Here is a 27,402-nt window from a genome sequence, read left to right on the forward strand (position 1 = left end):
CTGGGCGGATGTGGCAAAGCCTGCAGCACATCACAGACTACAGGACCACAGAAAGCATAATCAGCTCCACAGACAGCATACCAGGTGACCTAAACAGACTTTTTCCACCTGTTTTGAGACCTCTAGCCACAGCAGATAGACCAGGCACACACACACGGACAAACCAACACCCCCCCATTCACCAGCTATCTCTTCAGGCCAGGTATACAGAGCCCTGAGAAAGATCAATCCCTGCACAGCAGCAAGACCAGACAAATAACCCTGGGCAGGCCTTCAGAGCATGTGCTGACGAGCTGGCGGATGTTCTCACCTCCATCTTCAACCTTTCCCTCAGCCAGAGCACTGTTCCTTCATGCTTAAAGACCACAACCATCATCCCCCATCCCAAGAGCCCACCCAACTGTCTGAACACTGAAAATGTCTGAGAACACACAGACGTTATACACATAGAAGAGTATTGAGAGTAGCATCAAATCTTGTTTTTCAAATCAGGGAGAATAGACCCCATCCTCAACCCAAATTGGACTTGAACCGCATTCCTTGGCAGTTGTAGGCCACTGGGACAGACACAGGTGTTGCATTACCTGTAATTTTGTAATTTTAACTCACAACCAACAGAGGGCACTGTGACATCAGTAACAGTGTAACAGTTACACTTCAAAGTGGTTAATCTCTCTGTGGTTTTTTATGCTATCTCTCCTTATTAAACTCAATTTTTACAGACCAGTGGCACTCACTCCGATTATCACAAAGTGTTTTGAGAGAGTGATAACCCTAACCCAGATCAGAATACCCAGAATACACCCTGCACAGTTTAAATTATATTTGCCCTCAATACTGTCATCACGCCTCAGGGTCCCACTGGAAGAGCTGGAAAAAGTTTCTGGGGTGAGGGAAGACTGCTGCCCCCTCGACCTGGCCCTGGATAAGTAGTGGAAAATGGATAGATGGATATTGCCTTCACATTGGCTTTTTGTTTTGCATAATTGTATCTATCATTATTATTTCTATTATTTTCATATTCTATTCTTAATTTTTACTATTCTTTTTTATTGTTGGCATTCATTGTTGATGGTAAAGTAACAATTTGATAATAGAGGGAAGCATGTGTCCTTCTGTGCTGCACATGACCATAAACAATTTGAATCTTTAATCTTGAAGTTACTTATAACTTGTTTAAATAATGATACATTTTAAAATTATTTCATCATTCAATAAATGATTTAATACTTCTATAAGCAGTTCTCTATATTATTGTGTCTATATCCTCTCTCTCTTTATACATAAATGCATTTATATGTATTCTAGCCTTTTTTTATTATATGTATTGTCACTACAATACAGGCGATCCCACAAGTGTAATTGTTAAAAGTCAGTTTTTTCCCTACATTTTCTAACCATTTTCAGTCCAATGCAGTAACTCACCCTCTGCCATTATCCAGATGGATGATAAAAGTCTCATTTCCAAACTTTTCAAAAGTCTCATAATGATGCCGATCCATGTTTCCTGTATTGGAGCAACAGTACAGTTGGAGCATCCAGTAAAGAAACAGTTGCAAAATAATAAAAAAAATTACATATATACAGATTCAACTTTATCTTTACTTTCGTATATACTGATTTTTGATTGACAACAACCTGCCTATTTAGTGTTTTCTACCCACCCATAAGGAAGTCAAAGATGGTCATGTCCATGATGTCCAGCAGACGTGTGCCGCTGTCATAAGGCGGTGTCTGTTTTACTTCTTCACAGTAGTCAGGGTCTACCTCCCACCTGAAGAGTTAAGAACAAATCAAACTTTGTTGCTATTTCAAATGTGTTCAGATGCATGAAAAGGTTAAGTATGCAATAAATGAATAACAAAAAATACAATCTGTTTCTCCTTTTATAATGTTAGGTGGAAACGATACTGTGAAACTGAAGTATGGATCTCTCACTCAGCTCTCATGACAGGTTTTTTTCCTGGAATAAGTACAAGAGTTTCCACCCCTGCTTACAGACAGTGGGTGTAAAAAATACCAACTAATCTAACAGCACTGTCTGAGTGCGGGATCGATCTCTTACTCTGCCTTCTTGCGTTTGTGGTAGGAGCGCCTCCACGGGTTCCTCCAGGTCTTGCGTTTGGCAAGGGCCAGGTCAGGGAGGAAGGCAGCCAAGGAACCTTCAATCTGGTCTGGTTTTCCGCACAGGGCGTGCTCTGTTGAGCAATAGTACGAGCACTCTCCGTAGAAACACACGTTGTTGGCTGAGAATCAGTAAAATAAACATGTTTTGGCCATTTTTTGTTATACCTTTGCCTAAAGCAGCTGAAAAATAATTGTTGGGTTTATCCTAATTTACTTAAATCCCATAAATCAATATTATCAAGGGACAAGCTAAAGTCCCTTGATAATACTAATCCCATGCAAATGAATCTCCCAGTAGTTCAGCGTACAGAAGTACTAAGTAGGAAAATGTTTAAGATTGCTCTGCTACAAATGGCAGAAAATTACATTTAGTACTCTTCTGAATTACTGAACAAACTTCCTATTGGTGAAACATATTGTGTTCCATAGGTTTGGTGGTACACACAGCTGAAAGTGAAATTTTTGCAGCTATTAACATTCTTTGGATATAGCAACAGCAATCTTGGTAAAAGTATTTTTTTCATCCCAGATGTGTCTCTGAAAAGCAATATTTCTACTCTTTTTCAGGTTGTACCTGGTGAAATGAAAAAAGTCCTCCAGAGCTTTTTGTCTCGTGTGACATCTCGGATCTCTTTGGTCATGTTGACGAGTCTGCCGGCTACGGGAGGAACGCGACGGAAGTCCAGGATCCTACAGGACAAAGACACAGACAGAGTAATGTATAGAGTCTGTGGGAGGCAAATGGGAGAAGTGCATGTGCATCTGAAAACAAGAATAAAATGCCAAAAAATATGACTACATTTAGTTGAATGAGCACACACAGACGTTATACACATAGAAGAGTATTGAGAGTAGCATCAAATCTTGTTTTTCAAATCAGGGAGAATAGACCCCATCCTCAACCCAAATTGGACTTGAAACGTATTCCTGGCAGTAGTAGGCCACTGGGACAGACACAGGTGTTGCATTACCTGTAATTTTAAGGCACAACCAACAGAGGGCACTGTGACATCAGCAACACTGTAACAGCTGCACTTCAAAGTGGTTAATCTCGCTGTGGTTTTTTATGCTATCTTTCCTTATTAAACTCATTTTTAATAAAAACATTAAAAACATTTTTAACTTTCACACAGCTTTCTGATTTTAAAATGAGTCTAATATAAACTCCATCAAAAATGTTATCACTGTGAAAGCATCTTGATTTTTTGTGTTTGCATCATTTGACACAAAAGGAGCATTAGTGTCTTTGTGAATGTGTTCGATGGAGAAGAAAGCTTTCAATAAAGCTGTCTATGCTTCAAGATGGGGAGTCTCTCTCCCTATGTGCGTGCCACATGCTGACTTTATGCATGTGTACTCCCTGTGCTCAATACCACCTTGCTACAAACTCAGCACGGGCTCTTTAAAAATTGAAACCACTGACAGCAGCTAATGGCTGAAGCCTGAAGGCAAGAGAGACCTGGAACGAGAGAGAGCGAGAGAGAGAGAGAGAGAGAGAGAGAGAGAGAAAGAGAGAGAGAGAGAGAGAGAGAGAGAGAGAGAAACTGAAAAAAATGAAAAAAGAGAGCTGAAAGTGTGTCATCAAGAAACAATCCAGCGGGTGAAGGGTGTGGCAGTCATACTAATTCATGCCTCTCCCCTATGACACATGATCAAGCAAGAAGCTGGACTAAGGATGATGATATGCTCAAGGGAGTAGCTAGGACTATGTAGAGGTATTAGTATTTATTTATGTTTTTGTTTTATTTGAGGGGGCGGGGGGGGGGGGGGGGGCCTTGCAAACCCAGGTACAGCCCTTTTAACTACATTTGAGTATCTGTTAGAGGTGGGACTTATTTTAAAAACAAGTCATTGAGCTTCTCTGCAAAAGGCTTCAAGCAGATAATGTTGGTACCTTTTATTGTGATTTCTGGACAAACAACTTGAAATTGAGCACTTTCATTTTTATGCTGCTGCAAGATTATATTGGCTTTTTTTGGGTGTGTATGGTGTATTATTGTTTAATTAAAAAACCCATGCACATAAATAAAACAACTATCGTGTTAGTGGTTGAAATAAGTATGATTATTGGGGACAGAAGTAGCATATCCAGTATTTAATGTTTAGATCATTGCTGACACAATTCTTTATGCCAGCCCTGCATTTCTAGGTAATGGTACCATTCACCATATAAAAACATGGACAACATAGCTGCTCCCTAAAAAAGAAAGCCAAAACATTTGACTCTGGCTACTTTCTACAACGGAAGGAGGTGAAGATGCATCGTCCATCTACATTTTGAGTCTTGGGGTGAGTGCTTTAGCAAAGGCTCAGAAAAAAAAAATCTGGATACCTCCTTTTGAAATTAGTTCACTCTCTTCATAATTCATCCCTCTCCCTTTGATAACCCTTATTCCCTTGGTGGTCATTTTTATCTTGTTTTATATTCAGGCTTAGATTAAGAGGCCTGCAGGGAGCTGTGCATGAACAACAATGGGAATAAAAGTGTCATATATTCCTATAGCCAACAAATATAAAGACACTGAGGGGGTGTCAGGTAAGGTTTAGGGTTTAATAATTATAGGTCATATTGGCCCTTTTATGTATTCATATCTGCTCTCTTTTACCCACGTCATGCAGTAATACAAAGAGCACATCCCATTTAAATCCAATCACATAATTAATGATGCTTAACAGAGCCTATATAAGAACAGACTATGTGTGTATGTGTGTGTGAGAACACTTCTTTTAAAAGAGCCTATGTTGCGTGTGCCTCTTGTGTGTGTGTCTGTGGACCCCCTGGGAGGCAGTGCAGCCTAAGCCTCTGCATTAGCAGCAGCAGCAGCAGCCGCAGCAGCAGCAGCAGCAGTAGCAGCAGCAATAATACAACACAGTGTAGCCAGGCTCTAATTTAGAACAGACAAAATAAGGGGAAAAAATAAAGCGCTGCTTTTGGCAAACCCTGCCTGGCTTATATTTAGAATGGGCACAGGGCCTTTCATGCCTTTGGTTTCCTCCTCTTCCCCTCAACCCACCCATATGCTTGGAGTGTGTGTGTTTTGTGTGTGTATAAAGGACCAGATGTGTAGCAGACTGGTAAGGAAAGCTGCTGCTAATGCAATTGCTGCTGAACTGTGTCATTGTGCCTGAAGGAAAAGCAGATTCAACATCTCTACCCTCCTCTGTGGCCCCTTTTATGTTAGTGTGTGTGTGTGTGTGTGTGTGTGTGTGTGTGTGTGTGTGACCTCAGTATCATCACCAGCTTCCACACAACAACGCAATCCCTTACATACAGCCACAGTGACGTCAGCTGAACTTGAATAGCAATGCCACTGCTGATACTCTTTGCTCTCTCTTGCCCATCAAGGTTTTCTGTTTTCATTTAAGTGTCTCCAGTGGGCCAGCTGGCTGTAAAGTGTTAACCTTGTAAAGGCGGTGAAGTCACAGAGCATGGTGGTTAGCTAAGCAAGGAGGCTGCACTCATTGTTCAGTCAGATGCAAGCTGCGGGAGGGCAGCATTCATTCTCTATGACTCATGGCCTCTCTGAGCATGCAGCCTCCAATGTACAGGCCGACTCGTACCACTCAATGTGTTTGAAAAAGGATGAAACTTTGAGGGCAGAAATACTTTCTTCTTTGCATGTACAGTACCTGAAGTAATGTTAGAAGAGAGAGTGATATATCTGCACCATACAATCATACAGTATCTATTTAAGCTTGACTGGAAAACTGAAGTGCCCGGTTTTGGCTCAGGTCTAGTGTTTGGCAGGTTCCCCTGAGTGGTTCATGAGCTGACACAAAGAGAAGAGAATCAGTAATCAAGGAAAGAAAAACTTGCTGAACACTAGCCCTCAAAGTAAGAAAAACTTACTTGGCATGAAGGAGAAAAAGCAGATTGAAGAACATTTTCTTTTATCTTAATCAAACTAAAAACAAAAATAAAGTGGGGTATCAGTTCTGTTTCTGGACCAAAACATCTACTAACGCCCCTGTGTCTGATTTGTGCTTTGTGATTTGTTAAAGTTTAGGCTTTAATAAGAAAAAAGAATGTGCAGAACAGAAAATCAATTTATTAGGATTACTAACAGGATTTTAGTTTCCATTGATTCCCCCTCTTTAATTTTTTTTTTAAACAAGTTTAAACCAACAGAACCAATGTATAGCAGCCTGTCGGTAAACTGTATAGAATAAACACACACACACACACACACACACACACACACACACACACACACACACACACACACACAAACAAACATTGAGGCTGGCAAATGTGGACTCACCTGTCCAGATGAAAGGCGGCGATCTCAGCATTGTGTCGTTCAAAGTCAGAGAAATAGAAGAAGTCAGGCGGGGTCTCCTGTTCCCGGGTCTGCCTGCAGAGACACAAAGAGGTCAGAGGTCAGGTATAATTGTCATGCAAAGCCAAGGTGTGGATGGCTGAGTGTTAATCTGACCATGGGGATCATATGAAGACGAGAGCAAGATCCAGGAACACAAATAAATACACTAGCTTAACTGATCACTGGTTTTAACCACTGTATGAAACCGTCTTCTTACCTGAAGGGATGGTCATGCAATTCAATGTTTGTCGTTTTTACTATCACTAGGGCTCAAGTTCTGCCTAAAATGAGGTATGAGGCATTGAAGGTCTGCCACTCAGTGATGCATAGCAATAACAAACAACAACAGTGTGATAAGAGAGAGTGTAATGTTAGTCAATGCTTGCAAAAAAATCTGACATCTGTTCATTCCCCTATGACTCTAACCTATATTTTTTAATCCCAGAAGGGATCCCCAGTCTTGTTGTCTACAGAGGGAAAATCGCATTAGAATATCCCCAGTTGTAATGTTTGCATATTGCACAAAGACAATGATTGTGGATTCAAATCATTCCAAATGAAATTCAGATGTTCAAATTTCTCATTCTAGACGAGGCTCCTTCAGAGATGAAACATTTACAACTGTGTTCCTAAAACCGCGAACAAACTTTGTGAGCAATAACCAAAGTCCAATAAACCTGTGTCCTTGCCTCACAAAAAAGAACCTTCATCACAGTCATTGCGGCTGTTTAGTGGTCCGACAAGAAGCAGGGACAATTGAAGGTCAGATACTTCCTCCTGAAGCGCCCACTCCTGTACCTATTTCTGTCCCCCTCTGATCCTTTCCCCCCAAAAAACTGCTTTGCACACAGATTTTGCCTTTAAGCTCTTACTGGAGGGAAAAGAGGCTCTCAAAGGCTTAAATCACAGAGCTGATGGAACTCGGGCCAGGGGTGGGGTAGGACAGAGAGGACGATTGGGGCAAAAGGGTAAAAGTGAAAGGAGTAGTGGAGAAAAAGGGTGTGGAAAAAATGTTGATGTATTTGAATATATTAGGACAGCTGAACACACCATCTCCAAAATACAATCTCCCCTGCATTTTTGAAGGATTTTTCCTTGAAAGAAAATGCTGCATTCCCTTTCCCTTTTTTTATTGACAACAGTAAATACTTTCCAAGAAGGCAGCTGAGTGTAATGATTTGGACTGCAGCCTCTGCCATTTCTGCCTCAGCTCGTTGAGGGAGGATAAGAAGAATGGAAACTATCTTGGCAACTTCTCGTTTTGCTCCTTTTCTCTCTCTTTATTCCCTGCGGATGTCTCTCTCTCTCGCTCTGTTTATTTCGCTCAAAGTCCTCTATCTCAGCTTCTCCTTGCTATCCGCCACGCAGAACTGTTTTCTTTTTTTGTCTCTTCTCGTCCATGGCTTAATACTTTTTATCTGTCTGCCGCCCTCGTTTTCCTGTCTCTCTCTCCCTCCCTCTCTCTCTCACTCCATTCGTCAGCTGGCTGGCTGATTGTAGCTCCACAGCTGCGTGGCTGACATATGTACCAGTCATTAACCAACCCAACATGGAAATACACTCATCCAATAGAAAAATTACTCCATTTTCTCCTCTTTTTATCGCCCTTCTTTTGATTCTCTCTCTTCTTTCTCCATAACTCGTCTCTCTTGAGCACTTGACTGACAGCCACATGCAAATAAGTTGCCAAGTTGGACTTAAGGAAATAGAGAATCATAATATTTGTGCTTATCAAAAGGGTAGCTAGGGTTCATAGCGCCTTATATATATTTCTGAACCTCATTTTCCTCCCTCTCGTCTCCTCTAGCTCATTTTTCTCTGAGCGGCTGTTGAGACTCTGCCAGTTAAGGCCAGAGCGCCGTCTGTTGATTGTATCGCTCTCATTTCTCCTTGATAGCCTTGCTTCAACTCTACATCAAGGTAATATGTGACAGACTTTGAAAGCAGAGCGCTATCTATTTGTGGCTGTGACTCTCAGCTAACAGGACAATATCACTCAGTCTAGAATATGAGGTGACTACAGCCGTTTTACAGATGAGGACAGTTGTACAAAGTCAGGGTGTAGATTTATTGTCCACCAGATTAAGTTAAGTCTTGGGGTGGCATATCTGTGGGAATTTTTGGAGACAGTTAAAAATAAAGATTTGGAAAAGTTGAAACTGGAGTTGAATGATATCACTTTTTGAACAAATACAAACTATGTTTTCAAGAGGCTCTCTTCAGTAATATTAAAAGGTTATCTGTTGCGCCACTAAATCTGGCTTTTTTATGGAATTGACCAAATTTAAAGAGTGAAAACTTATACAGCTTTTTGACAACAGGCAGTCTTGTATTAATACTCTGAGAGATATCCTCCAAACCCAACTGTTGCCAAGACAAACAGGCAAATCAGACTATGTCACTAATGAAGCTAACTGTGAATGATACCATACAATCTAGCTCTTGTCACAAATGAAACTTATTTTGGGGTCACTGAGTGTTTATAAATGAGAACCACATAACTACAGGAGCATCAAATAAGCAAGGTGCATTCTTAAGTAACCAAGAACGCTAAGATGATCATGTTCTGAAAACTGAAAGTAAACCCTGACTTTACATTTCAAGTAGCGCAGATAAAATTGCAAAATTGGAGTGTTGACCTTGTTGACAGTACAGGAGTCAGGGAGATTTTTTTGGAGAATGAGTGACAAACACTCCCCTGCAATGATAAAAGATCACTGAGGTTTAAAGAAATCCACATGCATACTTCACACAGTCCTGCTACATTTCTGTCTCTATAGGGGAAGCTGCCACAATAAGCGGCATTATTCACACTTCTATACATACAGTTCAAAATATATAAGCGAACATAGCTCAGTGAGGTGTTTGTGCTGTGTCACTGCTTTCCTATGAGTAAGTAAATGGTAATATGAGGAAGCATTAAATATAAGCATGTCTTATAGAGCATTATAGAGCGATTTCTCAGCCTGGCTTGAGATGTGGCTGCACTGATGCTCTCCTCTCATTGAATGCCAGCCAGGAAGCAGGAAGCCTGGATAATTACCGTGATCCACAACCAATTCGAAATGTCAATAAAGTTATTTAGAGCATGGCATAAAGCTCCCTCAGCCCCCTACTGACAGGGAGAGAGGGCGACTGAAAAGAGAGGAAAAGTAAAAAAAGAAAGGAAGGGTGATAAAGTGTGAAAAGACACTGAAGTTAAATAGGGGAAATAATGAGGCAAAGTGTAGAGGACAAACTAGAGTACATGTGTCTCAGTGTTCTTTAAAGTAACAAATGCGCAGCTGTTACAGGTTATGTAACATTAACATTGAATCCTCGTAGAGTAGCCTGTGTTCAGGCAAATCTGAACATGTTGTGATCAAGCGAACCATGAGGGGCTGGTTGTCTGGAGGAAGCTGTGTAGTATGCATAAGGGAAACAAACATACAGTACATAAATTCATGACCACATAATAAAGTCTATAAATGTTTGAGCACACAGTATGTTCTAGGCATTAAAAAAACAGATACGAGGGTAGTGATGTTCAGGAGCTTCTAGGCTGTGTGGTTGACCTGAACCTTTAAAACGTAATGAATACAAATTTAAGTGGATTTATGAGGAATGATGAGCAGAAATCCTTCAATAAGCTGCTGGAAGCGGCACATTTTCTTTCTCTCCTCAGAAAGACAGTGTAGAACTGTCAAGAAACTAAATATTTTTTAAGTAGGTTTTGGCACTAGTTTAGCTGCCGACATAAGATCATTTATATTCGGCAGCAGGTTACTGAGCTTAACATGCTCAGTGTGATCTTTGCCTCACTGTAAACACATAGTTTACACCAGGTGGTCAGACAGTTCCTTGGCTTTGTTCCCTGACCCAAAGGGGCCCCAACAGCCAGCGCGGTAGTGGAGGTCTCAGTAAACATACAGTAGTGTGAGAAGTTAAAAAAAGTGCAGCAAAAATTCTACCTGAGCATACACAACGTAGCTAACCTCTGCAACACCAAAAGGAGAGATGGAGAAAGAGAAAAAGTAAGAAAGATTCATGTCCGTTAGCCGGGTTATTGACATCAAGTCAGAAAAAGTGTTTTTCTTGCATCAAGCTGCAGAAGAAAATCACAAAATTCACACTGTTCTGCCTTCAGCCATCAGGTCAAGATAATATCATACTCCTACACAGCTAGGTTAAACACTGGCTCATGTCCCCTTGGTATATAACCCTAGCTTTTATAGATTATAGACTAACTTAATCCACAATCAAGTGATTTTACACTAAAGCACGCCAGTCCTTGGTTTCCTATATAATCTTTTATAATACTTCTCCTGCCTCGTTATTATCCACGTCTTTTTGCTTAGTTCCACTTTTCTGTTGTAGTGTGATTTCTACTTTAGAGATTATCGTTATGATGAGTTTTTTCTTTACTGATTTAAGTTACTGTGAAGCCACTGATGAAATCAAGACATATTCACAGTACTCTTGACATATAAAATAAATAGCATGCATAAATAGAAAGAAAGAGGTCTTTGTTGACCATTTGCTTATAGTAATTGCATCCTTTAACACATCAAGATAGTTTTGCTAGAAATGTGCACCCCTGATCAGAAGCTCCATGTTCAACCTTTCAAGGACATCACTGTCACATCTCAAGAGCTATGAGTTATTCATTATGGAGCTTGTTACAGCTCAGAATTAAGCATGATGCATTTCAATGTGAATTTCTACCACTCAACTAAACGCATGGTGGACTTTCAGGAATAACCAGTTCACTTTCCAACAATCCTTACTTGAGGGATTAGATCAGACCCAGTGGTCTGTTTTGTATGAAACTTAGGTGAATTATGGGAAAAGAAAAAAAGAGTTCTTCGAGGCAAAACCCAAACTACTGATCCATCACCTTAAGCTACAGCTGCTGTACAGTAGCTACAGATCTTTTACAGTTGCAGGCCTCAGTGTAGTGCAGAGGAGAATTGGCGCAGAGGAGTAAAAAAGATCTGTTGTTAAATATAAAAGGACAAGGGCATCTTCCAGCCCCAGCGGGTTCCCACCAAAGGGCTGACTCCACACACTTGTCACACATCATCCGTCAAACCCCCTGGCATTGCAAAGGAGGAGTACATGCGCAAATTACAGAACTGTACAGGCACACACAAGTACAGACACACATCCAGATCAGAGCTTTTAAACCTCAAGAGGGGGATGTTGAGCTGCATGGAGGCAGTTGAGCTTTAAATGCATGAGAAGATAAGATAACGAATCCCGCCTAAGGGTCAACAAAATCATAAAAAAAAAATACCATCACCACTAAAACGAGGTGAGAGGAGGCGGCGCATTGTTTCATCACAAACATAATGCATGTGAAGGCTGACCTTTAGAGCATTGGCATTTGATAAATTGAGAAAAAAGCCTTTCACCAGCAAATGAGACAGGTGTACCTGTGTAATCTTATATGTGTTCCAAGGACCACACGCACAAATGGGAGGCTATGACAGGTTAGTTTATATGAGTAAGAGCTCCGTAGGTGGTACAAGGGATGACATTTAGTGTTTTACAGCATAATGAATATGGAGAAACACAGAAAAGGGGAAAGGGAAGGGAAAGGAGAAGAGAAAACAAGAACATAACAATAAAGAAAGGAAACAGAAGAAGGTGGAAAGTAAAAAGTCAATTTAAAGAGAAAATGTAAGAAATTTTGAAGACACAAAGGACAAAAATTAATAAACAGAAAATAACTGAGAGGGAGAAAAGACAGGATATGGGAATGTAAGGAAAGTAAGGAAACAATAAAGATGGAAGAAAAAAGGAAGTACAGATGAAACAATTAAATAAAGAAAGACTGAATAGAATAACGTGGGGGTTAAGGGTGGAAAAATAATCTATAAACTATAAATAAATGATTAACCTGAGGAGAAAAGAACAGATAAAAGCAGGAAAAAAAGAGAGAGAAAGGGTATACGATAAAAAGTAATGAATGTAAAACGAGAATAGAAGCTAAAAAAATAAGACAGTTTTGGTGTGTCTTGTCATAAAACATTACTTTCTTACCAAGACTTCCCACACCCCTAAAAAACTTTCACTATGCAAACCAGGTGTCTTGTGTGATAGCTGTCATTGATCCACTGCTGCACTTTCGTCCACCTGTTCCTTCTCCTCCTTTACTTTTTTACTTCCTTACCCCCTTCAGATCCTGGACCTGACACACAGAGAGACAGCTGTTTGGTTCCAGCAAAGCTCTCTCTCTCTCTCTCTCTCTCACCCTCTCTTTCTCTCACCCTCTCTTTCTCTTTGACACATTGACACTCCTACACATCTAGGTGAGCACTCACACATCTGGGGATATAGACAGGGAGAGGAACACAATGGATTATATAGGCTATGGTGGGGATGACAGTCACACACACGAAGGTGATAAAAGAATAGAGAGCTAGGATACTGAAAACTATGAGACACACACACTCACTTTAAAAAGACACTGTCATAAAAGCCCTCTTTTAAATCATAAATTAGCTTTTCTCCACTGAAAATAGTAAGGTTATCACGCTTAATGCTCCATATTGCTGAGACCAATTCATACATGTAAGCATGTGCCAAATACATCACAATACATAGTGTATGAATAAAGCTAATGTCAATATCATGAATTGTGCATAAGATGATTTGAAAAGAATATACATCCTGTTCGTAGTTCAGCCTCCGATTCTGTAGATCGTAAGTCATCCTGAATCACACAAACATTTTACATCTGGTGCCATTTCAAAAGAGCAATGTGCTTTATCGAAGAACTGTCCTAAATTGAAGTCTCAGATCAAAACACTTATTAGCAGCAAAAGTGTTTGCAGCATGGGGGAAGAGACCCCCTCTGAGGAAGGTGATACTAAAGGAAGACGGTTTGCCTACTACTTTCTATTGACCATATTTACTAAGCAGCCATTTTTCCTTGATATTATGCATAGGAAAATGCTTGTCCTACGCTGATCCACATACATGTGGAGAATTTGATGTCACAACTTTTGGATTAATCTAGCAAACAAAGATACAATGGATATTTTATAGCAGAAAGGATAACATGGAATATTTCAAGTTTAAGAAACAGGCTATTTTAGGCTGTTTAGCTACCATCAGACAAAGTAAGCTTTCAACTACTTATAATCAAGTTTGTCATCAGTTAGGAATTTAGTAACACACTTACAGTATTAACTACTGTAAGTGTGTTACTAAACATGTTGTGGCTGTGGCTCAGTTGGTAGAGTCGTCGCCCCTCAATCGGAAGGTTGAGGGTTCGATCCTCAGCTCCTGCGAGCAACATGTCCGATGTGTCCTTGGGCAAGACACTTAACCCCAAATTGCTCCCCCTGCTGCGTCTGGGGCGTATGAATGTGCGTGAATGGATAGATACTGGATGGGCCACATATCCAGCCCATCAGTGTGAATGGGTGTAAAAGCGCTTTGAGTAGTCGGAAGACTAGAAAAGCGCTATACAAGCTCAAGTCCATTTACCATTTTACCATTTACTTTATAGAAGTTAATACTGTTAATACTGACAATAGACAACTATGGCAGGATTCAACAACTTACACAACTTTACATCATAGTTAATAGGTTATAGATGTGTCGTTTAAAATAAAAAAAATCTGATTTCCCTCCTGTGCTTGTTGTTTTTTTAGTAGCTTATTATTGAAGAAGGTGTAAAATATTGAACATTTGTATATAAGCTGATAACACATGTGGTACGACTTTGTGACAGCAGTTAAACTTCTCAGCCTAATCATAGCATCAGAGGAACATGGCCATCAAATGAATGCAGTGATTTGTGAGGTTTCTTGACAAATGACAGATAAAGGCAGGGGACAAAAAAAGTGATACATGTTCACAATGATTCATGGCATTTTCATTAAACCTTTAAAGCCTAGTAAATAGAAGCATATCATCACACACAATAATATCATAGAAGCTACAAAGCTCCACACTGCCTCCTTTTCATCTCCTGCTGCCTGAGCTGCTGTCATGTCATTCTGTAAATATCCTGGGCAGAAAAACAGGCCATAAAGATGAAGCCATCATCTCAACATAATCTGAGACAGATATACAGCCGCCTCTGACAGCAGGATGCCTCCTCCTGACAGTACACATCCTAATACAGCAGCAGCACTCATCTCTGGACCTCTGTCTTCCTCACCGTCTCAGTCGGTCTTTCTTTAGAAGAAAATATAACATCATCAGCTCCACTGCCTCTGACTGTCAGCTTCTCTCTATATTTGGATCTCCCACTCAGAGCAAATAGAACCATCCCAGGTCTCGAACTTTGCTTTTTCCATGAATATGTTTGACGGGGCACAGAGGTGTACTGTCAAACACAGACATGTTTTGTGAAAAGAGAGAAAGATCAAGACACTTCAGGAAGTCCTCCTTCTAGTGCTGAATATTGCTAAGAAATATCCAATCGCATTTTGGTTAGTTTAAAATGCATCAAAGCCAGCAGGAAATCAGGAAGGGCTCCAAGTGAATTAAATTGCCTTGGATTGAGCATGGGAAAGCAATTATGTATTGCAAAAGGCTTGACTTAATTTCTTTCACCTTCAAGGTGGAGGTGAAAAAAGGTACAAAATAAGATAGAGATTTTATAGATAGATGGATGGATGGATGGATGGACGGTAGGTTGGATGGATGGTTGGTTCGAAGGGGGGATTACACATATTGCATCCACACAGTGTTTATCTCGTCAATGGAATAAATGAGGAAAATCTCCTTTTGGTGATTTTATAAATAATATTGCTTCCGTATCATCTAATTGACTAAAATGTAACAAAACAAAAATGACATTACTGACGATTATCACATCCTTGATAAATAAGCATTTAACCCCTTCAGCAGTTCTAAAATCATTGCAAACCATGGCGTACTACATCAGCGTCTACAGCCTAAAGCGTTACCTGCAGTTCCATTAAACCTGAAAACTGGATCTTCATGAGCTTCTGTTTATCAAAATAAAAGCTTGCGTCTGATCTGTTCCTTTCTACTTCTTTGTTTTTGAAATACAGGGTTACAGCTATCATATCATACTATTGAATAATCGCCAATCGAACAAATTTTACAGATTATGAGCAGATTTTAGTTCTGTTTATGTTTTATAGTTCAATAAACAGTTCCATTTTACAATGGATTAGTCACTCTATATGACCTACCTTACAGCAGGAGTATTGAACAAAAACATTTCCATATGACAATTTGTTGACTACAATATTTTCAAGTGAAATGATATACAATTTTAGTCAGTGAGTAACTGAATTAAATTAATAACAAATTACTTACTGTACATCTGTACATAGATATAAAGTAATATTTTGTCAGGAGACTATTGACTATGACTAAATTAGCAAATGGTGTTAAGGATAACACGTTATCCACAATAATGTAGCCTACTGATTTCCCAGTATGTAAATTCATATTGCATTATGGCATTGTGAAAGCACAGCACGTGAGCACACAGCTGTGACTTTATAAGACATATGCACGACGTAGCCAAAGGCATCAGTTACCCGCCTTGTTCAATTCCCAGTGGCAAATCAGGAGAATAACAACTTAGTTTAGTTTGTTATGAACCATGTACAATATAAACATTAATCTCAATTAATGAGAGAAGATGCATTGGACCAGATTTTGCGAGCAAACTAGATTCCATTTGCATTCCCTGGGCAGGTATACACACGAACAATACTAAATACAAAATACAATATACAATTAATCTTTCCAAAACAGGCCCCACAATGGATGGATGGATGGATGGATGTATAGATAGATGTATAGATAGATAGATAGATAGATAGATAGATAGATAGATAGATAGATAGATAGATAGATAGATAGATAGATAGATAGATAGATAGATAGATAGATAGATAGATAGATAGATAGATAGATAGATAGATAGATAGATAGATAGATAGATAGATGTAAAGAAACAAGAAAGACTCTCTGGTTTGTGATTCAAGCATTTCATTTTTTCCCACTGAAAAAATCCCATTTTCCATGCACCAAACTAAGAAACATGAAAGCATGATAAAACGTGCTGCAGATTTAAACTAAATCTCTTAACAGAAATGTAAACATGCGTCATTGAATTCGAATATAGTAGGCCAAGTGCACAGTTTTCTAATCTCCATTTCCAAAGCAGCGGTGGATTACACATGCATGTGTCTCAGTGAGTGGGAAGGGGAGATGATGAATTTCCCTGTATGGCATAAAAGATGATCCATAATCTGTTCCATTCATTCAGTTTTCAAATAAACAGCATCAATGAAGTGGTGCCACCATCAGTCAGTTCAAACAGATCCGCTAAAGAGTGTTACATGCAGGGTGCATATTGGCCAAATAATCACATTATGCTACACAATAGCATGGGCACTGAACATTTTGGGCGATATATCTCTGTGAAACATACTGTCATAAACTTCAAGGGTAGGAAATGAGAATTTTTTTTGGTAGTTTGTAGTTTGAAGTGGACCCCTTTTGCTTCCTTCATCAACCGCGGACAAACGGTTACAAGTGAGGCTTAGATAGGTCTGGGCAGTTAGATATAGAGAGTGTGTTTAATAACTGAGTTATTATTGTGAAACAGTGATAATATTTGCTTGGTATTTGACCACTGCGTCTTGGGTTTTATGAGAGTAAAACCTCTTTTGTTTTCTTTATTTGGGCCGCTGCGTCCCGTGTGTTTCTCTGTTAACTCTAGCATCATAATGGGATTTCACACCTTCAATTAAAAACAGATTATTAATTATTAAGGATATTGGGATTTAATTAATTAATTTGAGAATGATATTTGTAATATTTTGTTTGTTCCCTGTTTACAGGGTGGTGCTCTGAGGTTTTATTAAACTCAGTTTAATCTATCTATCTATATATACAGTATATAAAGGAAAACAGGCATATTCTTAGAAGTACAAATAAACTGCTTAAAAAAGTAAAGGGAACACTAAAATAACACTCACTAGATCTGAACGAGTGAAGTATTCTTATAAAATACTTTGTTTTTTACATAGTTGAATGATCAATGGAAATCAAATGTATTAACCAGAATAGATTTGGAGTAACACTCAAAATTAAAGTGAATAAAAAAAACACACTACAGGCAGATACAACTTTGATGTAATGTCCTTAAAACAAATCAAAATGAGGCTCAGTGGTGTGTGTGGCCTCCACGTGCCTGTATGACCTCCCTACAACGCCTGGGCATGCTCCTGATGAGGTGGCGGATGGTGTCCTGAGGGATCTCCTCCCAGACCTGAACTAAAGCATCCGCCAACACCTGGAAAGTCTGTTGGACATTGTGGCGTTGTTGGATAGAACGAAACACGATGTCTCAGATGTGCCTTCATCATCAGCCACATGAGCTCTAGCATTGTCTTGCATTAGGAGGTACCCAGGGCCAACCGCACCAGCATAAGGTCTCACAAGGGGTCTAAAGATTTCATCTTGTTACATAATGGCAGTCAGGCTACCTCCAGCGAGCACATGGAGGGCTGTGCAGCCCCCCAAAGAAATGCCACTCCACACCATTACTGACCCACCGCCAAACCGGTCATTCTGGAGGATGTTGCAGGCAGCAGATCGCTCTCCACGGCATCTACAGACTCTGTCACATCTGTCACATGTGCTCCGTAAACCTGTTTTCATCAGTGCGCCAGTGGTGAATTTGCCAATCTTGGTGTTCTCTGGCACAGTCTGGCACTTGGTTCTATCTTGCACAGTATTGGGCTGTATGTACAGCCCTAACCTGTGGAACCTGTGGGCCTCATACCACCCACATGGAGTCTGTTTCTGACCGTTTGAACAGACACATGCACATTTGTGGCCTGCTGGAGGTCATTTTGCAGGGCTCTGGCAGTGCTCCTCCTGTTCCTTCTTGCACAAAGGCTGAAGTAGCTGTCCTGCTGCTGGGTTGTTGTCCCCCTGCAGCGTCCTCCACGTCTCCTGATGTACTGGCCTGTGTCCTGGTAGCGCCTCCATGTTCTGGACATTACGCTGACAGACACAGAAAACCTTCCTGCCACAGCTCGCATTGACTACACTGTGTTATTTAAATGTTCCCTTCATTTTTTTGAGCAGTGTATAAAATATATGATGAAAAAAGGTGACAAGACCCCTTGCATTTGCTGAAGTAGACTCAATTCAATTCAAAGAACTTTATTTGCTCCCCCCCAGAGGGCAATTCAAAGGCACACAGAGCAGTTAATGAACGACAGTGCAAGTATATAAAAGTTTAACCAAATACAAAGTGTCAACAAAAGAATAAAGAGCCAAAAAGTAAGTACAAAGCTGAAATACAAAATGACCGTTTAAGTACAAAAAAGAATAAATGTATAAGGTATCGGTGGATCGTGGCCAGACTAAAATATATGCAGTAGTAAACAGATATACAGAATTATAATGCAGTAAATAGGAAATAAAAAGAGCTTCTGAAGAGAGCTTGTGAGGGTTCCTGCATGATCCAACCTGCTAAACTGAGAGTCTGTTGCTCATATGGTAGACAGAGTCCTTACCGCTAATCCGATGATCTCAGAGCAGACTTTGACTGTGCTCTGCAGGTGGTTTCTGTTCTGGAGGCTGGTGGAGTGGAACCAGCAGGTTTATGAGAATGTAATGATGCTTCAGAGGAAGGAATATTATAAAGTCAGAAGCATGTTTTTGCTGACTCCAAGAAACTGAGATTCCTAAGGAGATAGTTCCTTGCTGACATTTCCTGAGGATCTCCTCTGTGTTGGAGGAGAATTTCAGCAGGCTGTCAAAGATAGTACCCAGGTATTACCTTTGTCTACTTCAACAGGCTTCCAGTTGATAATGGTGTTTGCTGCTTTAGTTAGTCTGCTTAGTCCCTCTGCTTGTTGGAGAAGGTCACCCGTTCTAAGGACATTCAGTTCAAGGCAGGAGCTGTCACACCACTCCACAAACTTCTCAAGAGCTGGTCCGCGGTGATGAGAAGGGCTTACAGCAGAGACAGGAGAACCTCAGTGTACTTCACCAGATGACAGTTAGTCTGGCTCTGCAGTCATCGGTGTAGAGGATGAAGAGCTTAGCCTTGAGGGCGGCCAGTAGAGGTGTGTTGGAGGTCGCAGAAGGTGTTGTTGATCAGAAGCCCAATATTCACAGGATTAGCTGGTAATCCAGATAAAAGAGGGCTGAAAGTTTGTCAGCGAGGATGTAGGGCTGCAGGGTGTGGAATGCAGAGGAGAAGTCTGCAAACAGGAGTCTGGCTGAGGTATTGGGGTTTGTGGGCAGTGTCTATTATGAATGTTTTTGCGTTATCAACGCCTCTTCCTGCGCCATAAGCAAATTGGAGTTGGTAAATCTGGGAGTAGGTTTCTCTGATGATTTGTTGTTTTATGATCCTCTCCATGGCCTTCATTAAGACATGTGAGGGCCACAGGTCATTCAGAAATTTGACGAGGCTGACTGTTGAGTCAACAACATTATAACTTTACAATCACTGGTTAGGTTAGACAGTGAATGCGTCATCACATTAAATTATCCAAATCTGTAATTGCTCATTTGACTTTATTGGAAGTGCTTCAAGTTCCAGTTTGTAAAAATAGCCTCCATTCAAATGAGAATGTCCTCTGGATGATTAGAGGACAGACTGGGCTAAGACTGATTGCTGTGGCCTTTTCCAGAGCTATTCTGGCTCTGCTGAGTGTGTGCCTTCCACTCAACATTGATCTATCGACCCATCATCCAGTAAAACCTCGCCCAGTCCAAAAGGTGAATCTAATTTCTTAACAGGCACACACAATCAACAACAACAACATGCATATATATAGGCGCACCTGGGCCAATCCATGAACACACAAAGACACAGACTAACATGCATGTTGATTTTTGATGACAAGATTAATGCAGCCTCTTCAAAATTTCAATGCAACAACAATAGCCAGCCGTTCTCTAGAAATTGTGCACAATTGTGTGTGTGTGTGTGTGTTTGAGTTAGTGGACATGTGTATGGTTGTGTGCCATTGACCAGCCCCTGTAGGCTCTGTGACACCATTGCAATCACAGGAGAGTAATTGGAATTGAGCTCACCCATAGTTACTGTGCAGCAGTGAGGTAGGGTGAGGAAAATGATTACCATTGTTTTGTAAGGAGACGCTGGTTACATAGCAGACAATCATCTTATTCATGTAGAAAAAACTGCCAGCCTCTGTCAGGATTACCAATCAAAAAACTGCCCTTCTGAACCCCAAAGGATGAAGACAAAAAAAAACTTCTATTTTTATTTATGTAAAAAAAAAGTGACTCCCTAGTATGTATTTAGACCTGAAAAGTAATTGAGAAAAAAGCAAAAATCCTAATCCATTTTCAAAGTCAGATTTAAATCATATTCTCTCCTGTGTTTAAAAATAATGCACATAGTGCATGAAAAACTCATTTGCGGCATAACAATCTAAATAATTATATTATAAAAAAGTTTATATCACCTAAACGTTTTTGTTAATATTTATTTAATTGACTTTTTTACTTAAATTTAAGAATTTGCAATGTTTTCTTTTTTTCTGTGTAAAAAAATAACTTATCCTGGAGCTCACTCATACTGAGCTTTACTTTCCACTGTGCAGGGCTGCTTCTTTACAGCTGTCACAGAGTTCACTAATGTCCCTCTTCTCACTTAATGTCGTAATTTGACTTTTCTGTTTTCTCTTAGTGCTTTTTTGCCTGATTCGACCTTAAAATCTGACCCTACCTCAATAATTAGGAGGGTGTGGCGAGGCTTTTCGATATCGATTATTTGTCTGAATAATCCTCGAATGTGTGGCGGAAATACTATTATTTTACTTCTCCCAATCAGGTCTGAGCTTTCCCAATTTTCACCAACTTCACTATGGGTGATTGGTAAAATGTAAAATTTATAAGTTGCACCTATACCGTCTTTTAATGCAGTGTTTTTCAACCTTTTTTGAGCCAAGGTACACTTTTTTCATTGAAAAAATCTCAAGGCACGCCACCAGCCGATAATGTTAAAAAAATGAAACTCTGTAGCCCATATTAACAATATAAAGTCATTCTTGTCAAAGTGTCTTGGAATCCAATAAACACAAACAAAAATATTTCTACTCACTTAGTGTGAAACCTGGGCTTGGTTGGATGAACAAAAAGCTGATATCCTGGCAGGAATCGAAGAAACACACACACAAAGCTCTCCCTCAACAGCTCTCAGTCTCTCTCTGTTTTTAGTTTTTATAGCAGTCAGACTTGAAAAGCTTACCTCACACAGATATGTCGTGGAAAATGGGAGCAATTTCAAATTAGCTTTGTTTGCCAGAATAGGGAACTCCTTGGCAGTAGCCAACCAAAAACTGTCCAAAGGTAGGTCAGCAAAGTTTAGCTTTAAACCACCTTTTGTCTCAGTTCAGTTAGGTCCTCCTGCTCCTGTAAAGTCATGTCCTTTCCAACAACTGATGCCGAGCTATAAGGGTCCCTAACCCAGTCAAGGCATTCAGTGAAGGCTGAAAAGAAATGAAATTATATATTTTCCTCAAAAGTTTTCAAATGTTTAACTATTATCTCACACAATGCAGCAGTGTTAACATCTTGCCATTTCTTGGTGAGTGGAAACATTTCAAGGTTGCCACTTTCCACATGTTGTTGCCAGAGGTGCACCTTTGAATGTAATCCATTTATTGTATCAGTACTTGTAAGCAGGTTTTCATTTCGGCCTTGCATTCATGTGTTCAGTTCATTCAGGTGATGAAAAATATCTGCCAGGAATGCCAGACTTGCACACCACTCATCAATTGCAAGCAGCTTTGCGTCATTGGACCTCTTGTCAGAAACAATTTGAGTTCCTTCCGTAGCTCACACACACGGGCCAGCACCTAGCTGCACGACAACCATTGGACCTCCGTATGAAACAGTAAGACTTTATGCTCTGCTCCTATTTCCTCACACAAAGATGCAACTATGCGACTTTTCACAGGTCGTGACTTTACGAAGTTTACCATGCGCACAACATCTTCCAACACAGTAACTAGGTCTGCTGGTAAAGTCTTGGCTAAGAGGGCATCCCGGTGTAAAAAACAGTGCGTAACAATCACATCTGGGTTTCTTTCCTTCCCTCTGCTGACGAAGCCTTTGGTGTGCCCAACCATGGCTGCCACTCCATCAGTGCAGACTCATGCAGTTTTCCCACTTGAGTCGTCCTTTTTCAAGATATTCTGATGTGACCCGAAAAATTTCCTCTCCTGTTGTTCTTTCTGGCAATGCCTTGCAAAATAGGAAGTTTTCTCTGATTTCTCCATCCACAAAACGCACAAGATTTGAGCATGTCCACTAATATCAGTAGACTCATCAAGTTGCAAGTAAATCCAAATGAAAGATAGCTTTCGCTGTATTGCCTCGAAACTTTGCTCGAGCTCACAGTCTTTGCTTTCTTTTGACCTCCACTCATACTAGGGCCTTCATCTGGGTCCGAATTTTGTCCAGGTTCCAGTTCGGAGTTAGCATTTTTCCTTTTCAAAAACGTCTCCATCGCTGTCACCGTATATTCTCGCTAGCCATAATGCCACTGTCACTGCCATCTGTCGCATCAATGCATCACTAATTCTCTTGTCTCAAAGTACAAGGCAATTATCTACCTGCCGCCACCTACTGATATGGAAGACTATTACATGATAACTCTGCCAGTCACTACACAGCACAGACACTCGACTTGTTTTTTAGACCAATTAGGTGAAATTTGATAATTCCCCACGGCACCTGACAATATCTCACGGCACACTAGTGTGCACTGGTTGAAACACAGTTTTCTAAGGAGCCAAGAGTTCCCCCCTATTCTTTCATGTTTTGTTTTGTTTTTTTCCTTTGCATATGTTCCTGTATGTTGCCAGCTTTTAGTTCTTCTTTTAACCATTTGTTGGTCACATTATTTAAAATTTATGACATTGCACATTTTTTAAAAATGTGGGTGGATGTGGGCTGTTTATTTATATTCATTAGGCCAGGGGTACTCAAATACAAACCTTATAGGGCCACAAAGATTTTTTTTCAATGACTTAAAGGGCAATTTATTCAGGTCAGTCAGGCCACATGCAATCATACTGTAATATTCAAAGCAAAATGTCATTTTCATTCAAAACAACAATTAAACTACAACCTAAAATAAAATGTTATTTCCATTTTTGTTGTTGTGTGTCTTATTTGTGCTATCTGATCTACAAACAGTGTGCAGTGAGGATGTTGTCATTCATATGAGCTAAACAACACATTTCCCTATTGTACATTGGCCTCAATTAATATGCAATATGGGCAGATTCTGCCCTCGCGTGCAAAATACTGGGAGGAGAAAATCCAAAGAAGTTAAATCAGTACATGCATTGTGATTTACCAAGGCTGGCAAAAACTGTGTTGATTGTAATGGTGTTTGAATTAAACACCTTTGAAAGCAACATGCTAATCCAGGAGCCCAGTGTTAAGCACAAAAGGATGCTGTTACTGCAAACAAAAGAAGAGTAAAGATCGTTTTTCCCCCCACACCAGTTAACATGTTTTAAATAACAGAAAAATAATAGAGTATCATTTATTTTAGCATATATTTAGCATTTATTTTGATTTATCTTCAATAATAGTTATCAAAGAGAAACACCATGATTAAACTAATACAATTGAACATTCACAGCCTCTGCATTCTAAAGAATTTTTACATAGCCCTCTTTTCACCAACATCACCTTTTTTTTTTTTTAAAGATTTATTTTTAGCCTTTATTATAAAGGGAGGAAAGTGGACAGAGTCAGAAATCAGGGAGAGAGAGTGGGGAGAGACCATAGACTGTAAAAATAATGGACGGGACAAGGTCCCCTGTGGAGTGAAGCTTTTATTTTTAGAGCTCCCCCTACTGACTGGCTGCTGTATAGGTCATAAACCCCGCCTCCGCAATGATAACAGACGGGACTTGGGTCAAACTGTTAAGTTAAAATACTCGTCACATAATTTTTTTCCAGACCTAAACTCTGCTGTGATCATTAGATATTATCACCCTACATGGTGTTCAAGTGCTCATTTTTCTGTGAAGTTTGTTTTAAATAAGTTATTTGAGGTTAAAAAACGGGATTTTACGTCATACATGGCGATGATTGACAGCCGCGAATCTTGCGTAGAGCTCTTGGTAAATAAGCAGTTACGTCGAGAAGTGAAGCCGAGACGCCACGGGGCTTTTCTGTTCAGTTATTTCGTCTTTTTAGAGCTGGTGAAAGCTGTTTTTTCTGCAGTAAACTAATGTCACGGACCTGTGGACTCTAAGGGAGCTTTGCAGTTTTTACGGTAAGTAATAAAGTGTGATTTATGTGTCATAGCTTAAAGTGTTACGAGCGAGCTAACATATTAGCAGTCTAAGCCAGGTTACTTATCAGGTATGATTTATCTTTTTATTTTACTTTTTAATATGAGCAAACCTAATAACTGACATGCTGTGTTTCTTGATATTGTTATATCGTTGTTGTGAGTGAAATTGTATTTAAAACCAAAACATTGTAATTAAAATCAGCTCATAGATGCCGTTCATTGACTGTACAGTTATGTTTCAGTAAATAATAAATAGGTCTGGTAAGGTTTTTAAAAAAGTATCAAGGACAAAAACAAAGCTAAATACTATAAATCTGACCTGTATAATTACTAATGTGTACATGTTTACAGTCTGTGTAAAGAGTGTGTTATACAGAGATTAACATGTCACCATGCAGGCTGATATTTATAATACTGTATAATGAGGGAGAATATTTCTCTAGATATCAGGATAAAACTAAAGTAAGCTCTGATCTAATATAACTTCTGTCTGATTTAAGAGACTGACAGAAACGTGAACACAAGCAATCAGCTGTGGTGTAATATAATATTAACCGAGCATCATGTTGCTTAAACCTGCCAAATATTCAGCATGAGCTTACACACACACACATTACCAATCCAATAATCACAAGTTGATCATGTTGTACATTTAATGACGCTTATTAATAAATTGTGTTACAACTTGACAAAATGTGACACAGACTATAAAAACCGGCTGCTTGTTATGGTGGTTAGGAGGAGACAGAGACAGGCTCAATAAAAGAAGGCATAAAGATCACGTTTCTCACAAAATTATATATTAATGTCTTTTAATACATATTTCCCTGTTTTCACCAAATTATGCATTAAACTGAGGATTTCCTTTTTCTCATGTTGTCTCTCTCTCTCTCTCTCTCTCCCTCTCCCCCTCTCTCTCCCCCTCTTCCTCTTCCAGCTCGTCCTCTCTGGTGTGCCCCCCCCCCCCCTCCAAAGCCTGCTGCTGCTGCTCTGTAAGACGGATTGGAGGACCTGACCACTGCTTCTCTTACCAGGGCGTTCGGTCTGATCTTAGACTGGACGGCGGTCTGATGTGAAACAGTGGCCCGATTGTCACGCCTGAGCCACAGAGGACGCAGCTCGCATCTCCTGAGCAATGTTTGACAATTCATTCAAAAGATGAACGGAAGAAAAGAGAGGCTGTTTAATACCGAGGTTTTTCTTATAAGCCACATTTTGTTTTTGTTATATTTAATTAATCTTCCATAACTTTAAAATACTGTGCACTCATTTGCCTCTGTCAAACCTGTATAACCCAAAAAACCTTAAATACTACCTCCATCTAACTGAACAATCAAGTGAAAGAAAGTAGCTTAAAATACCACACTATGTTTTTAAGCACAATCTGTATTTGTTAAAGTTACAAGACTAGTGTTACATTTCATGTGATTGAATAAAATATAATAATGTAATTGCCTTCTCAGTCGTGTCTGTATCATACCACTCTACTCTCTTTATGTGCATGCTGTCTTTAACACATGCATTAAATGTTCAGCACTCGAGTGTTGAAGTACTTTTAAAGCTATTTGTTTCCCAGCTGTGACTTCTGTCATTGCCCTACAAGAACATGAGACATTCTATGTTTTTACAGCTGAAAACAGGAGAGAAAAGGTTTAAATCAATAAATACTTTTGATTTAATTGATTTTGATTTGATTTATAACACATTGGCTGAACGGTGGTTCAGTTATAAAAGTGAGGAGGTTACAGGTTTGAATCCCTGTCTGACAGGAGTCTCTCTGTGAGGAGTTTGCATGCTCTCTTCCTTCCACAGTCCAAAGGTGTTCACCGAGAGGAGAAGTAAGGGAGACCATCAGGTGAGCTGGCAGGGGTATCTGTCCATACAGATACCCCTGATGTCCATACAAGCAGAAACCTGAATGAAACAGATTCATTTACCAACAGAAACACATATACACTCACATATACTCAATTTTTGTGTAAATGTACATAGAACTGAAGTAACTACTGACAGCAGATATAACTTTAGTACTATGTGCACCACTACTTTCTATCATATAACATATTTTCACCAGCATATGTTAGATCTGTACACAGCTTATGTTGCTAACTTAGCTAAAAATATTTTTCGTTCGTTTTTTGCCAAAAATAAAAGGTTTAATAACCCACAGAGTTAAAGAAGATAGATGGATAGATGGTTAGATAGATAGATCCCGAGGGAAATTCAAGGCATCCAGTAGCAATATACAAGACATACAGGACACAAAAAAACGTTTAAATTCAATAATTAATATAAAAAGTGTGATTTTCTTAATTTCTGAATGAACTACGTTTAGATATTTGACTTGAAATATATGGTGGTTTTGTACTCACCTCTGTGGTCGGTAGATGAATTTATCTCCGTAAAGATTCTTAAGTTCTTGGCGTAGCTGGGCTGCTAAGCTATCAGAGCAGTACGCAAAGTGGGCGGGGCGTGTTGCCAGGGCTCCTCCCGCCGGACCCTACTGCGCAGACTGGTTGCAAATGACGTCAAAATTCCAAGATGACAGCGCCCATGAGGGCCGTAAAAAAGCTTCACGAACGTAGAACGGAAACTGCTACAGTCCACACCCACTGGGAGAGACATGCGGGAAATGGGCCACAGGCCGGC

The 27,402-nt window shown here is 39.8% G+C and overlaps 1 protein-coding gene across 1 annotated transcript in view; it reads right to left on the reverse strand.

The window, feature by feature from the left end:
• Nucleotides 1-27,402, reverse strand: part of fam20cb (FAM20C golgi associated secretory pathway kinase b) — a 66,062-nt gene that overhangs the window by 6,789 nt on the left and 31,871 nt on the right. The window contains exons 4-8 of the mRNA XM_079372413.1: nucleotides 6,390-6,482; nucleotides 2,702-2,817; nucleotides 2,066-2,246; nucleotides 1,665-1,774; nucleotides 1,426-1,507 (exon numbers count right to left, since the gene is read on the reverse strand). Coding sequence (XP_079228539.1) covers nucleotides 1,426-1,507; nucleotides 1,665-1,774; nucleotides 2,066-2,246; nucleotides 2,702-2,817; nucleotides 6,390-6,482 — 582 coding nt within the window. The remainder of the gene's footprint in view (nucleotides 1-1,425; nucleotides 1,508-1,664; nucleotides 1,775-2,065; nucleotides 2,247-2,701; nucleotides 2,818-6,389; nucleotides 6,483-27,402) is intronic.

The sequence above is a fragment of the Symphodus melops genome, assembly GCF_947650265.1.
Source record: "Symphodus melops genome assembly, chromosome: 21".
In the NCBI taxonomy this organism is placed as follows: Eukaryota; Metazoa; Chordata; class Actinopteri; order Labriformes; family Labridae; genus Symphodus; species Symphodus melops.